The sequence below is a fragment of the Notolabrus celidotus genome, chromosome 21, assembly GCF_009762535.1.
Source record: "Notolabrus celidotus isolate fNotCel1 chromosome 21, fNotCel1.pri, whole genome shotgun sequence".
Lineage (NCBI taxonomy): Eukaryota > Metazoa > Chordata > Actinopteri > Labriformes > Labridae > Notolabrus > Notolabrus celidotus.
This window is the reverse complement of record NC_048292.1, coordinates 13,487,376-13,502,927: the sequence shown is the minus strand read 5'-3', so window position 1 is coordinate 13,502,927 and position 15,552 is coordinate 13,487,376. Positions and strand designations below refer to the sequence as shown.

Here is a 15,552-nt window from a genome sequence, read left to right as displayed (position 1 = left end):
ATTTGCAGTTAGAGAAAATAAAATTTACCTGAGAGAAAAAATAAATATGTTTTACTCAATATGGCAGCCGTTTATAGACCACTATAACAAAAACAACCCCATGAAAAAATATAAATTAGCTAAATCTAGGGCACTTGACATCCTTCAAGTTGTATTGTTGTAATGTTGTAGTATTATTACTATTTAAATCTAATGTATATGTTATTGTTTGGGTATTTTATTTTATTTTACTTGTGTTTTGTATATCCTTTGGTTTTCATTTATACATTTTTTTTTGTATGTTAGTTTGAGGCATAGATGATAATGTCTCAGACTTTTGCAATTTGTATGTGGAAAAAGAAAAAAACCCAATAAAGAGATTAAAATAATAATAATAATAATAATAATAATAATAATAATGATATTTGTCCATGTACAGGACTAAACAGCAAAGTACGGTGGCCCTGAAGGCCAATAGTAATAATAAATATTTCAAAAGCGCAAAATTAATTTCACTTAGCAAAAAGAAATTCAGAATCATAAAATAAATTTCAAGAAACCGGAAAGGGTAGAACCATGGTACTTGTTTGTGATTGGCTAATCCCACATCTGTCCGGCATCACCATTTATCATTTCCTGTACACATACTATATATATGTCCATGGTTGAAGTATTGCGTATCAACTCAAGCTCCTCTTCCATCCTGGTAAACACTTGAAATTTAACACTGGCTCTGCAATTGCGGTATCCAGTGTAAACAGGAAATGATAAATGACTGATGCTGGGAGACTTGGGTTTAGCCAATCACAAACAAGTACCATGGTCCTAGCCTTTCCGGTTTCTTGAAATTTATTTTGTGATTCTGAAATTTATTTTCTGTTCTGAATTTTTTTTCACTAAGTGATATTAATTTTGCCCTTTTTAAATATTTCTTATATCGGCCTTCAGGGCCACCGCAGTAAAGAGACAACAAGTGCTGCTTTGTCCACAAGAGGTGCCGAAATCAACATAAACTAAATTTCTTCACAGCAGTTCTAAATCAATTTATGCTATCATAGCCAACATGACATATTGCAACTGAGCAAGAGCTTATTGTTATAATCGAATAAGAGGTCCAACAAGACAAATGCCACGACATGTCTCACCATATCAAATCCTGCAACAACTTCTGGAAAGTCCTTTTGGAGCTGAATTGCCTCTTTCACTGCAGCTTTGACCTCAGATACACCCAAAGCTCTAAAAGAAGAAGTGGTAACACACAGAGAAATGTTTAATTAGTAGGATTAACAAACAAAGAATCCACTATGCGTCTTTTAACATTTATAGAGTGATGTTTGTGTTATGTGAATGTTGTGATCCTTTTCAGCAATTAATGCTCATTATGCTATATCAAGTGTTTGCTAGCACGGGGATATAAGCTGATGTATTGGTTGCAAACACAGCAACAAAGCAAATTTTACACATTATATAGACTATAACACTTTATTTCAAAGTACTTTCAACTTGAGGTTTCTATTGTACATTTTACAACATTTTAAAAATCTGATCTGATACCTGATCCTATATCGGGATCGAAAATGCCTCAGATACTACTTAAGACAACACCAGTGGATACACTAACACCTTGATGAGTATCCGTGACGTCACCCATCTGTTTCTGAAGCACTGTTTTGAGGCCAATCGTTGGAGGGAGCCATATTGCTGCTGTCGAGTGATTGCGACGTAAAGAGGTGGGCTTTGAGCCTCCTAGCCAACAGCTACAGTGTTCCCATCTGTCAGTCAAGTCAGCTGTGTCTCTCTTTGGAAAACTCATAATCTGAATATCTTCCAAATTCCCACGTTGGAAAAATACCCCCCCTGTACAGCGTGTGCCGATCGAGAAATGAGCTATCCAGACTACACTCGTCTTTTGTACCAGACTGTAAACATGTTTATTTCTGCTGTAAAGATCGGCTTTTTTGAATTGGTGTGTATGTGGTTTCCGGTACTTCTGGAGCCAGCCTCAAGCGGATCCTCGATGAACTGCAGTTTTTAACAATTCCACATTGGACTCGTATTTTTAGACCGGAGGTTGCCGCTTGGTTTTGAAGTGATTAGCTAGTTTTCATGTCAGAGTTCCTTCAGTGTTGACACAATTCTTGAGCCTGGGGTATCAGAATCATTCAGGACAGGTCAATAGTGATTTTTAAAGTTATATCTTTGGCTTTTACACCTTTGTTGATAGTGGAGAGGACAGTAGATAGAGTAGGGATCTGTGGGAGAGAGTGGGGGAATGACATGCGGGAAAGGGGCTGCAGGCTGGAATCAAGCCCGGGCCGCCCGCTACATAGGCGCGCAACTTAACCATTAGGCTAAGTCTGCGCCCTCAATAGTGATTTTGAAACACCTCAACATGTATATCTTTTGTACTGTTTTTGAATTAAGGACCTATTGAAAAATTAGCAGATTGTTTAACATTTTCTCTCAAATGAAGCAAATAATGAATCATTGGGCATTGGAACAAGAGGAAATATTTCTTCATGTAATGTCTTTCCAGTGGATTTTTTTTTTTCAACCAAAAGATACAGTACCTGTTTACAGAAATTATCATACGAGCTCCAAGAAAGTCTGGATGATTTGCTTTGAATTTCTTTGTAACTTCTTGAAAGATTTTCAGAGTCCAGACTTTGTCGCGTATGGTTCCGTCGAGCTCATATGTCTGAAACACGAAACAAAGAGTGGATGAACACCATCACAATCTAGACATAAAGAAATATGAGATCTACATCCATTACTGACACAGATACTTCTATTATGGCTTTTAAAGGAATCAGGTGTGATAAACAAAATAAACACTAAACCTTTGAGAGACCGCTTCTCAGTTCAAGATACATGATGTTGTCATGCCGAAGCTCCTCCAGGCCCCTGTAGAAGTAGTCCCTCAGCACGGGCGTGTGTGTGATTAACCCTGCAGCTGCAATGAAGGCTTTCTCAAACTTCTCCCAAACAACATCCTGGTTTGGGTATTCCCCTTCTGGATCCTCAGTGAACAGTGTGAGGTGCTGCTTTAAACTGGCCAGCAACCCAAAACAAATTCCAGGTTAAGTTTACCCATTATATCTATACTTAAAGCTGATTGTGAGATGACAGTATTTTACTCCACCTGTTATCAAAGCCAGTAGGATCTCCTGTTTTGGCTCTCAAGGTCTCCAGTAGCTGCCAGTAGAAGCAGTCCCATCGTGGGAAAGGCTGGCGGTCAGAGAAGAAGAAACGGACCGAGTTGTCCCAAGTGAAGCATATGTAGCAGTTTGGTCTGTATGTGACATTTTTCACCAGCCACTCGACACCGACTAGAGTGGACTTGTGGATGTGGAGCGCTGCACCTGTCACCAAAAAAATGAAATACAAGCTCAGACTCAGGATGGCATGATTAGCTTTCTAACTGAAATAAAAAATATTATAAAATAATTCAATTTAATAATCAATAAATGCTTCCTCAAATGAATGAATACATGCGAACAAATACCCATGTACTTGTTTAGTACACACTTAAACAAGTATATACTTTAATAAGTACAGTACATATTAAACAAGTACTTCATTGATTTAGTATTAAACAAGTTCATACTTAATTGAGCACATACTATACAAGTTCCTATGTGATTAATTATGTACTTATACAACTTCCTATTTGATCAAGTACTTAAAAAAGTACACACTTGATTAATTACATACTAAAAAAGTACATTTTTACCAAGTACATACATTTAAGTATGTACATAAACAAGTACATGCTAGATTAAGTACATACTTACAACTACATACTAAATCAAGTAGGCACTTGTTTAACTACATACTTGATTAAGTATGTAGTTAAACAAGAGTATACTTGTTCAAATACATACTTAAAACGTGCAAACTTACAAGTACATACTTGATTAATTACCTACTTAAAACTACATACTAAATCAAGTATGCACTTGTCTAAGTATATACTTAACACATACATACTTGATTAAGTATGTAGTTAAACAAGAGTGTACTTGTTAAAGTACATACTTAAAACGTGCAAACTTACAAGTACATACTTGATTAAGTATATAGTTGTTGAATTAAATACTGAACAAGTACATACTTTATTAAGTATGTACTTAAACAAGTATGTACATGTTGCACTTCAAAGTGCATACTTACTTAGAACATACTTAACAAATACATACTCTATTAAGTATGTTCTTAAACGAGTACATACTTGATTGAGTACTTAACGAGTACATGCTCTTACAAGTTTATTTTTAACAATTTCATATCTAAGCAAGTACATAGCTAATTAAGTTTAAATGTATATACGTTCTTATTTCCACTCTATATTCTTCTGAGTACAAGCATACCCACATACTTATTTAAACTATTGCTCCAGTGTCTAAATATGTACTTAAGCATATATACATTCAAAAGTTAAAGTGTTGGCTTGTTTCCTGACCTTTAGGCATCTTCTGCAGCAGTTTGAAGATTGAGCTCTTCTCAATGAGAGGCTTTGCTTTAAAAAAGTGCATAGCAGGTGGAAACTGAGCAGCACTCATCTCCTGCTCCTTTAATTGATGGAGGTAAGCATCCATCTTCTGTTCAGCTGGTGTCAGGGTCACTCTGCCCCCAGTCTGTCGAGACGCCTCCTGACGCATCAGCAACTCCCTCTGAACGGGGTCAGGCATTGCATCAGTCACTCTTATAAACCACAGGAGGGACACACAAGTGACCACAACCTGGAGAATTGAGAGTACCATGTCCTTAAAGCCACAGGATGGTGCTAGAACATGATAACACACCCGTCCCAAGAGCAGGATTACTGTGTGTACTTCTGTAAAGAAAGACATAGTGTGTAAACATAAACTAATGACATTTAGCTTTCCCTCCTTGTAGGAAACATTGCTTTAGTTTCTTTTAATGGGTAAATAAATTTGGCAAACTTGTTTTAAAGTCATCAACAAGATATCATGCTCCTCAGGTTGCATTAGTGTGCTGACAGAGCCCATTCAGAAGCCTTAACATGACTGCTTTGCTTTCTAGCTCAAAACCAACCACGAGATGAGTGGAGGAAAGAGGTCAACAACTCTTTGATCTTTAACCAAAACTACGCAAGGATGCAGAAATCTAAAACGCAGATCCAACTACTTTATAACACACAATACTTACAAGTGTCCTGTGTCGGAGGTCCTCACTCTGCCGTCTCTCAGAAGGCTCTGCCTATTTTCACATAAACTTCCGCTTTCTGTCTGGCATGTCAGCAAAATCCTCGCAGGAACCGGATAATTGGGGCATTTTTGTCTGACAAACACCATGTGATAAACTAATGGTTAAGCATGAATGGCCGGTGTTGTGAAAGGAGAAAAAAACTGTTCATCTCTCAGCAAAACAGAGCAGGAAATGATACTAATGATTTATATTTTATTGGGTTTTACATTTCCACAATATTACATTTTCAGTTTGAAACACAATCAACAAAAGAAAAGAACAAAGAAAACAAAAAACACACATACGTATAATTTAATCTGGAAACCTCATATACATACAGTACACCCTTTGGAATGATAACTCCCACGTTTTTACTACATGACAGAATAATGATGTAACATCAATAAATTAACTCTGTAAGGTCATGTCTGCCCTTCAGTTTTGTATAAAGGAAGCTGTTTCTTTATTTCTCTGTGATTGGTCAAAGCAGATACCCATTATCAACACAATGCCCCATACAACTTGTGGTGTGGGGTAGTGATAATTGAAACTGGGAAAACCGTGACAAAGCTGTTGTGTTTGTAATGAAAACTGATCCAATTAGAAAGCAATGTGTCAAGCAACCAGCCAATCCCGACGTGTCTGACTAATCGGTGTAAACTGAGACCCCTGCAAAGGAGAAGCAGTGGAGTAAACGAGTCATTACAGCTGTGCAGAACATGTGATGCACATCTGTAATGTTGAGTTGCAGCTCCTAGAAGTCCCTTGATGCACAGAAAAATACAGCAATACATCACACAACAATGAGTCTCTTTCACATCAGATAATTCACAGACAGAGGAATGACTTCTTTCATGTGATGGAATACAAAATAAAAAGATGGAGTTTTTTCTCTGATACAACGGATGAATTTAATCCATAAACTTGCGGTTTGGGTTGGCGCCGAAGAGAGCCACTCGGATTTCAGGCATCATCTGGAAACGCAGAAACACAGGGCTCATGAGAAGGGCAAATGTTTGGTTTTTAAAGCATCTCATATTTACCTGAGAATTAATGTAACACTTAAGAAAAGTTAAGACTATTCCTGTAAGGCAAAATCGGAAAATCAAAAGACGATTTGAAGCCAAGAATATAAAATGTTGGTATTTTTGATAGAAAATAACTATCTAAATAACACCTTACTTTTTCTCACCATTTACTTATTGTTTACAAATACAAACCAGAATATCTGAAAACTACAAGTTAAATTAAGAAAATATAAAAGCATGTATGCAGGTGTGGTTAAACATTTAAAAGGATTTTATTGAAACCACAATGAAAGTATAAAAGGTAACGTGTGTGTGAGTATAAGTTGTGTGTAACTAAATCAAAAGAAAAAAGGACCAGAGAATAAATTGAGAGACAAACACGTTAAAAAAACATCTCCATCTTGTGACAAATGGAGATTTAAAGGTCAGCTAACATGAGAGCTTCTTTTGTTGACAAGAGCACTCTTTATATAACACTTGATTGAATTTAAGACCAGTGGTTGTTTGTTCTGGAGGAGTCCTTTTTAAATTTGTTTAACCACAATTTGACACGGAAACCTTAAGTTTGAAGAATACTGTGGCTTTAAAAAGAAAAGATGGAGGGTAATTCAATTGTACAAATGAACTCTATTCTCTACGCAGATCTGCATCTGTTAGACGCTTTAAAATGTGAGACGAAAAATAAAGGAATATTCACATGCGTCTCTTTTCATGGAATAAAGTTTTGAGCTCATTGAATGCTTCACTAATGTTATTACCGCCACATTAACTTGATTTGATTTATTGAAGACTCCACTCCTCATTAAAGGAGGAATTTATTTTGCTTTTTTCTTATGTTCAGAGTATTTACATAAAATACCAACCCTGAGAATATCAAGACCTTTAGATCACTTTGTTAATGCAATAACATTCATACAGCTGATAACATCGACTTCCTCCTGCGTCCTACCTGCTGAGCCATAAGCTCCAGTCTGCTCTCCAGGGTGTTGGCCACCTTGATCTTCCCGTCACCGTTATAGATCTCTACACCTCCAGAACTGAGGAAAAATGAGAGAAAGTCAATTAAGAAAACATGATTGATTTTAACAAGAGTAAATCGGATTTATGTATCAAATGAGACTCTGCTTACACGTCTGGTGAGATGAAGTTGTCCTGGTCGACACGGACCTCCAGGTTAGTCTTCACGGCTGCTTTATAGATGGGAATGTTCCTCTGGATTGAGGCCTGGGTGAAGAGAGTCATGTTACAATTATAAGCTAGATTACATCAAGATTCCTAACTCAACAGATTGATTGTACCTACATTTGATGATGTTTTGGACAAAATAATCTGGAATTCACTAAGTATCTTACCTGTACCAACTGTATGTCCTGTTTACGGCAGCGGATGGTCACTTTAGACTCCAGCAGCTGATAGAATCCCTGTTAGGATGACATAACGACTGGACAATCAGACCTCATATCATCACAGCCTCCTCCTTGCTGATGTATGATGTATATACCTGTACATATACTGATGCAACCGCTCCTATTTCGACCTTGCATAACAGATATAAATAATAACAGTATTGGTCTGAATATGAGACAGCTTTTCTCCTTGAAATACGTGTGAAAATCGACTCATGCTTACTTTTTCGTGCTGATGATGGTGCGGTGTCAGCAAAGCGCTTATTTTCTTACTTTCGCTTTCACTTCGCACAACGAGGTAATGACATATATTCAAGCTCAGCGCCCTAAGTGCAACATTAAAGCTCCTGTAGGGAACTTTTGGTTTGGCGCCCCCTGTGGACATAGCAAGGCAATGACCTTCTTGCGAATCTACTCCTGTACATGTGTATGAAGTGTTCTCTGACAAAAAAAAAACACCTATATGTTAAATTTGTAACAGCCAACTCACTATGAATCTTAGGTGTAGAAATATTTAAAGGTGATGTTTTGGGGGTGCAGCGTTTTTCACCTTGTGGGAGGTGACAGGTTAGAGCTGAACTCAATCTTTACTCTGATGGTCTGAAGACCTACCTTTTTAGTCTTGCCATTAACTGAGTTTTATTCTTATAACAGTTGTATTTATTTATTTATTTATTTATTTATCATCTAGTTCAAATTTTAGTCACTTTTTTAATTTTTTAAGTATAGCATCTTATTTTCCTTTTATGGTTTAAAATTTTAGTGTTTTATTATCTCAGTAATTTATTTTATTTATCTATTAATTTTAGGTATAGCATGTATTATTTTCTTGTAATGGTTTAATATTTTAGTGTTTTATTATCTTAGAAATATATTTTATTTCGGTGATTTTAATTTCCTGTGTTGAGTTTTAACATCTTATTTTACCTCGAGTGTTTCCTCATTAAGGTATCATAAGATATGTTTCCTCAGTTCGTTCAGCAACTTCTTTTTTATTTGTATTTATTTATTTTATTTTCATTGTTTTTATTATTATTGTTGCATATATTGTGTTCTTAACCTTAGGATTGTGGGTTGGTTTTGGGGTTGGGGCTGGGTTGGGATTAGGACGGGGGGGTCTTTTTCTTTTCTTTTTTTTTGTACAGCACTTCGTGTTATCATTGTATGAAAAGCGCTTTATAAATAAAGTCTGATTGATTGACTGATTGATTGATTGATTCGCTTTGTTTGGTCGTTAAGAGGCATCAGGGTTCATTTCAGCCTATTTCACAACCCGCTAAAAACTCCCTACTGTAGCTTTAAAACGACTCAATGTGAGCACTTTAACCTTTACAAATAAAGCACTTATTTTAGGTAAATTAGATGATTGTTTTACTTGTGCTACTCCCTAAGTATGATATGATAAAGTAATTAAATTAAGAAACAGAATCAAGTGATTGATTTAGATGTATCAAATTATCTCTAGAGATTGAAGAAACATGTTGTCCCATAAAGCTTGTTCAACTTTTTTTCATTCAGCAACATACCCTGAAAACCATCAATCTTTCCTTTGACTGCATTAATACACACAAGTTCTGAACCGAACATACAGTAGCTGTGAAAAACAAACCTGTAAGATCAGTCCATCCAACAGAGCTGGGTACCTGGCCGGGTCTTTTGCGACGTTGGCGAGCCGTTGGCGAGCCTCGTTCAGCATTTCCTGAGGTCACACAATCACACAATGTTTGATTTATTCTCAAAGGTGTGTCTCATTGTTCTCATTCACACAATCAGAGTCTGACATGAACATTTGGTAAGATGCAACAGTATGGATAAAAACGGCGCTCCTCACCGAGATCATATCATCGCGGGCCTTCAGCACCTTCAGCCGAGCCTGGTTCATCAGGTTAGACATTTGGCTGTAAAACAAATCACAAAACCATTGAGTCTGTTTAGATTTCTATGTCTGTCTGTGTGGAAACACTGGAGACAGATTGGTGCCAGGTCACAATAGAATCATTGTGGGAAGAAGCAGCTAAATAGAATTAGGGAAACTCAGTGTCACGCATACAGATATGTCTTTGTTCTTAAAGGGGAGGACTCCGTGTGTCCTGTGATTTGTCTCCATGACTCACATTTTCTTCTGCTGTTCGATCTGCTTCTCCTTCTTCTCGTAGTACTCCATGATCTTCAGCCTCTGGGTCTGCACCAGGCGGCCCTTCTCTATGTTGAACTCTTCCTCGGCCTGCAGGAGGAGACACAGTTAAGTTAGTGAGAAATCCTGCATCGTGACAGTGTGTTTGTGATCTTTAAGGAGTTCATTTGTTTGATTTGTGATATTAGAGGAAACTTTAATTCACGAAAATCTGATAGAAGAAAAGGGTCTTTAAAGTGTGATGGGTTAAAAAAATAGGACTCATTGGAATGTAGCCCTAAATGTACCCTGCAAATACAGCCCAATTTTAACACATTTTTTAAAAATGCAGATACAACTGGGGCTGCAACCACAGATCTGTTAAAGATAAATACTCCAAATAGATTAAAAAATACCTAAATTAAGGTCTTCAAATATGAAATTCAACATTCCAATAATATGTATTAATAATGCTAAAAAAAAAAAAAAGTAAAATCTTTACATTTAATGTACATTTTACTTTAACTGATGGCACGGAGCACATCTTGTTTGCCTTGTGTGTTCAAATGCATGCCTCACAAATATCTTAACAAGTAGCAGTAAATGTTAAATTCTAAAATTTTAAATTTGGTCTATGCTGTAAAATAATTCCCTTCAGTTTCAAGGGGAACACGAAAAAATGGGCCTTCATTTTCAGCTGCATTTCCTGTGCTTTCGGTGCCCTCTAGTGTCGATTCTCACCCAAGAAAGTCTGATGATGAGGACCATTTTTAAAACTTTGCTGATTATTTGTGAAAGGTTTTTTACTGCGTAGCAGTGGTAGTTTTTTTTTTGTTAGTTGTGTTTGCCTTAAATAATACCTCAGGATATTCCAATCAGTGTTTAAATAGAAGGTTAAATTAAAGCAGAGACTTAAGTCAGAGTCAGGGTAGATTAACATCAAATTGACAGAGGTTGATTCTTTCATTATTCCCCCATAGGTTTAAGTATCCTCTGAACATAACCTGGAAAATATCCTTCAAGGAGATCTTTGAGTTACATTTTTAAAAGGGCTGTCAGAGTTTATTTCAGTGTCAGTGTTCAATCCAACCGTCAGGTCTGAAGTTAGTGTGTTATTTGTTTTGTTGTTTCCTTTTTTCAGTACACCGTTCTCAAGCCACTGAGTGTCTTCTTGCTTCCTGCTGCTACTGTGAGGAATATTAACCATCCAGCTGAACGACCTATTTCACTGTAAATTACTCCCTGATAGCTCAGCTGACAAGTGAGATGACGAAATTTAAGTTTGCTGTGTTTTTTTTTATTGTGACTGTTTTTTTTTTTTTGTTTTTTAACTCTGTAAAGCACTTTCAATTGCTCTTTGTATGAATGGTGCTACATAAATTAACTTGCCTTGCCTTTCCTACTTCGAGTTCAAGCTAACACCTACAAGCTAAGGATACAGGTGCAGCTGACCGCATCCCATCAACATTCGGGAAGAATTAATTCCATTCATTTAATTCCAAAATCAGGACACAGGTAAGAATTGTTTTATATTGTTTATATGGCATTAAAAACTGTTTTGAAATGTAATATAATGTAATTTTTAAATTAAATAACTATTGATATTCAGCTATAGACCGCTATCAAAATAATGTATTGTTTGACAGGCTTTATTTTAACACATCTATCTACAGTGACCAACTTATTAAATGCATAAAATATCCAAAAAACTACAAAATAATACATTTATATAAGAACTTATCTTCCATACAAAATCACAATACTTCTTCTTAAGAGTCTCCGTTTCCTGCTCCTTCATACATCTCCACATCTCAGAGGCAGATATTGTAACTTAGCTTCAGTTAGCTTGATGATAATACTTTGTAATCATTTTCTTTAACACCATGAATCTTTAAATTTGGTGAATCTGACTTCTTTAGGGTTTAAGATTAAAATCTCAGATTGGATCAGCAGGAAAATGTATTGAACGAAGGTATAACATTGTTTCTGGTAAGGTTTAGAATGCAGAGATTGTGCTTGTAGTATTTTTAAACTGTTGTATCAGAACATTTACAGGGCGGTAACACTTTCCTATTATTGTCATTTTACTGGGTGTGTTTATACCTTTGCATCAATTTCTTCCGCCTTCTCATTGGCCTCCTGCTCAATGAAGGCCATCATGTGCTTGATCTGCAGAGAGGAAAAAGAAACACACATACAAATGAGACCAGACTTTTTTTTTTAAAAATGTACATGAGCATCATTTGGGTCTTTTAACCCTAGAACACTACTGCCGGGGGATTTTCAACTGAGCAAACACATTTACATGATTTTCATTATGTTGCGTTTGTCTGAATGCCATGGGTCCCTGGGTAGCTTCAGCATCGTCTTTGACGTCTTTGAAGGCGTGGGTGTTTCCCTACTCCAAAACCTGCTTTTTCCTACACACACATATTCGGTTGATTCTCACCCAGCAATAGTGATTTTTTTTTCTCACTCCTGCTGCTGTTTGTGTGTCAAGGAGACTGTGCCTTCACCAGGGAAGTATCAAATGTACTAAATAAAATGTATTATTATTATTATTATTATTATTATTATTATTAAATGTCCAAGGAATAGGTGGACTGAAAACCAAGTTTCCAGTTTCATCATTTTTGTTTATAGGAATTTTTGGTCCTGCATTCCAAATGTTTCAGTAATTTTGGAGTATTTTTATAGGTTACCCCATGATACATTATTTTTTTCATTTTGTTAGACATGGCACAGTTTAAAATAAAAGAACACAATGCTCATTTGTCATGTATTGTCATATTTTGATATATTTTGATGACAAGTCTTTTTTTACCAGGTAACAAACCCACCCGGCGTTAGCGATAGTGTTCCAGGGTTAAAAACACTAAACTTCCATTTGAAGCTTCATTCTTTCTTTAACACCATATGTCAACCCTGAATGTATTCCTCACCCTGCTGTGAACTCACTCTCCCACAGTAGTGGGGAATGTTTCACTGCATACTACACAACATTATGAGCACTATATCTTTAAAGTATGCACAGTTATCTTCAGCTGTTTTACACGAGACACCTTCCTGGAGGTTATTTCCAGTATTTTCTAAGACTTCCCATATAGACTGTAGTGTCCAGACAGTGGCTCACTCCAAGTTCCTCATCAAGCCCTGGCATGTGTTCATCATGTGATCATTCAGAAATATGACCCTCTCTATCACAGACAGAGCCTCCATGTCACAGTGGATTAAAAACGACAGCTTATTTCGTTTTAACTCGTATCTTTATGCACAAAATCACCCATCACTTACACCCTGCAATTGATTTTGGCTGATATTACTGTTAATATCAATGCTAACCTACTGCATCTCTCTCAATGTCATTCAGTTTGACACACACACACTCCCTGGAAATAAAGCAGCTTCTGGGATTTTCTCACGAAGCACACCAGTGTAAAAGGATTAACTACATTAGTAGATGAGAAAGAGGTGATACATGTCATTATTCAAGGTGAAAACGCTTCATTTACCTGCTTCTGTACATCGGCATCGCTCAGCGCCATGGTTGCAGCTGTCAGAGGTAGGCTCGGGCCTGCGATGAAAATAACACAAAAACACAATTAATTACAGATTCAAAGACAAACGACACCGTAGATAATCAAACAAAGGTTTAGATTTGGTATTTATAGCGCTGAATGGAGGATAAAATACCTGAAAATCACAGAAGAAGAGGTATGAATTAATCGCCGCAGTCGTGACTCGTAAAGATGTCTACGGAGGATCAGCTGATTTGGAACGTCACATGATGTTTACTTCCGGTTAAACAGCCAATAGGGTGCGAGGATGACAGACGAGCTTATCATGGTGTGAAAAAAAAAAGACAAAACAGGAAAATATTAAATAACGGGTGATTTTAGAGGATTTGTGATCATTTTCAGGGCTCATTTCCTAAACGATAATCTAAAAATTTTTTATAAGATACTAACAGCACATCGCATTGCATTCAGACCGGACCTGACACGATTTTTAAAAATGAAAACGTGGAATTTCTTCGCATTTGTTTTGTAATATTCCATGTCGGTCACGCATTAAAAGTGTTATTCTAATCGTATTCGTATATATATTTTCATATTATTTCTTTTAGTAATGTATTATTCATTTATACGGAAATTAAATAAAAAATAAAATATATTTGATTTTTTTTAAGTTGACCACATGATGTAGGTTATGCTTTATAAAATCTGGTCCTGAAGAAACAGTTTGTTTTTTTAAATTATACCACAAATACACGTAATCATTTTATAAAAGTGTAATTTATAATTCAAAGGGAACATTCTCTGAAAAGCTCCTAGTACTTCCAGCACATAAGGCCTCAAAATCACTAGCTCGACTCCTCTCTTCTGTTGTCCCTAAATGGTGGAATGAATTGGCCAACTTCATTCGATCTGCAGAGTCCCTCTCTACTTTCAAAAGACAGCTAAAGACCCAGCTCTTTAGGAAGCACTATGCACTTAGCTAGACTATTCTCCACTGTTGTCCCCAGTGGCAGATCATGTCTTCAGCTACAGTTGACTTGCACTGTCCTGCTCTACTCTGGGAATCTGTGTTCAGGTCTTGAGTGACCCAGCACTTGGTACTTTGGTCATTAGTGTGGTGATGTTAATTGTTGATGATGATAATGGAAGGTCTTAAATGGTTTGGTTGCTTCATTGTAGATGTTCCTTATTTTATTTAAAAAATATTAAAAAATAAATAAATTCCTTATTTACTTTTGTGCATTGCCTTTTCACTGTTTGGCAGTACCTGCATCCAAATTGACTTGAAGCACTTTGTTACTCTTACTGATCTTGTTTCCTCTTGTCTAGATCTTTGCTTGTGTTGTTCTTGTTCTCGTATGTACGTCGCTTTGGATAAAAGCGTCTGCTAAATGACATTGTAACATTGTAACATTGTAACATTCTCTTTCTACGGGCCATTATTAAAAAACTGAAAAATTTCTCAGTTTTCTCAAGATTAATTTTCTCCTTGTCGAGATCTCGACTTATTTTTCTCAACTTATACGATAATGGCATCATTTACCTCCTTTTATACAGAGAACGAAGGTCGTTTTTTGTGTTTTTGATCTTCAAACTGTAAAATAAATGTCTTGTAACAAAATGTCTTTTTATTCTTCAATGAGGCAAAATTTTCTAAACAATGGTTGTGAAAAAAACCCAAACAATTAAAGAAACTGAAAACAGTCCTTTATCAACTGAAGTTACTTGATTATGTTTAAAAGAGCTCCTTTTATTTCTTAGTAGTAAAGAACATGATTAAATACAATTTTATTTTGTCAGTTTACTTGTCATATCGACTTGTTTTGCTCGTTAATCTCGAGAAAACAAAGCTTGTTATCTTGAGATAACGAAAAATAAGTTGAGATCTTGAGAAAACAGAGAAAATAAAATGTATTTAATTATGTACTTTATGGGCTTCCGTATATTTCAACAATAATTGTACAAAAAGTAAAGCACAAGTTTATTTATTAAGGAGCTGAATATAACTAAGAGGTTTTGTAGGAAAAATACAGAAAAAAGACTATGAGTCAAACATGAGTGACATGACCATGGAGCTCATATTAATTCTTATTATTTTAAACAAATTTTGTTTAAAATCTCATCTCTTGTGTTGCTTTTGTGGCTGAAAACGTAAATTCATTACTGTGTTATTTTTAACCCTGGTTCTGTCTCTACAGCAAAAGTGTGACTCAGGTGTATTTATGTAGCACTGAACACAGAACAGCTGATCCAAAGTTTGATACTGCACAGAAAGAGGACAGAATGAAATGGAGGAG

The 15,552-nt window shown here is 36.1% G+C and overlaps 2 protein-coding genes across 3 annotated transcripts in view; both read right to left on the bottom strand.

The window, feature by feature from the left end:
• Nucleotides 1–5,192, bottom strand: part of ada2b (adenosine deaminase 2b) — a 15,469-nt gene extending 10,277 nt beyond the window's left edge. Inside the window, exons 1-7 of one of the 2 annotated variants that reach the window (XM_034673172.1) lie at nt 5,152–5,187; nt 4,740–4,816; nt 4,442–4,652; nt 3,122–3,341; nt 2,820–3,030; nt 2,550–2,677; nt 1,125–1,215 (exon numbers count right to left, since the gene is read on the bottom strand). In XM_034673172.1, the coding sequence (XP_034529063.1) occupies nt 1,125–1,215; nt 2,550–2,677; nt 2,820–3,030; nt 3,122–3,341; nt 4,442–4,652; nt 4,740–4,742 (864 nt within the window). In that variant the 5' untranslated portion in view covers nt 4,743–4,816; nt 5,152–5,187. Of the gene's footprint in view, nt 1–1,124; nt 1,216–2,549; nt 2,678–2,819; nt 3,031–3,121; nt 3,342–4,441; nt 4,817–5,151 lie in introns of both variants that reach the window. The other variant, XM_034673171.1, reaches the window with a different exon arrangement.
• A 281-nt stretch (nt 5,193–5,473) lies between these two features.
• atp6v1e1b (ATPase H+ transporting V1 subunit E1b) lies at nt 5,474–13,565 on the bottom strand. The gene is made up of 10 exons (XM_034673062.1): nt 13,431–13,565; nt 13,250–13,311; nt 11,841–11,906; nt 9,739–9,848; nt 9,456–9,522; nt 9,234–9,323; nt 7,571–7,639; nt 7,348–7,442; nt 7,168–7,255; nt 5,474–6,164 (listed from the first exon to the last, which is right to left on the bottom strand). Exons 2-10 carry the CDS (start codon nt 13,280–13,282, stop codon nt 6,102–6,104), a joined length of 681 nt encoding a protein of 226 aa, XP_034528953.1. The 5' UTR covers nt 13,283–13,311; nt 13,431–13,565; the 3' UTR covers nt 5,474–6,101.
• Between the last annotated feature and the right edge of the window lie 1,987 nt (nt 13,566–15,552).

Excerpts from the sequence above, each read along its gene's own strand:
- atp6v1e1b (XM_034673062.1), bottom strand. The coding sequence starts at position 13,282 with ATGGCGCTGAGCGATGCCGATGTACAGAAGCAG. Across the intron at positions 9,523-9,738 it reads ATCGAACAGCAGAAGAAAAT|CCAAATGTCTAACCTGATGA; the intron begins GTGAGTCATGGA and ends TTTGTTTTACAG. Across the intron at positions 9,324-9,455 it reads CCCGCGATGATATGATCTCG|GAAATGCTGAACGAGGCTCG; the intron begins GTGAGGAGCGCC and ends GTGTGACCTCAG.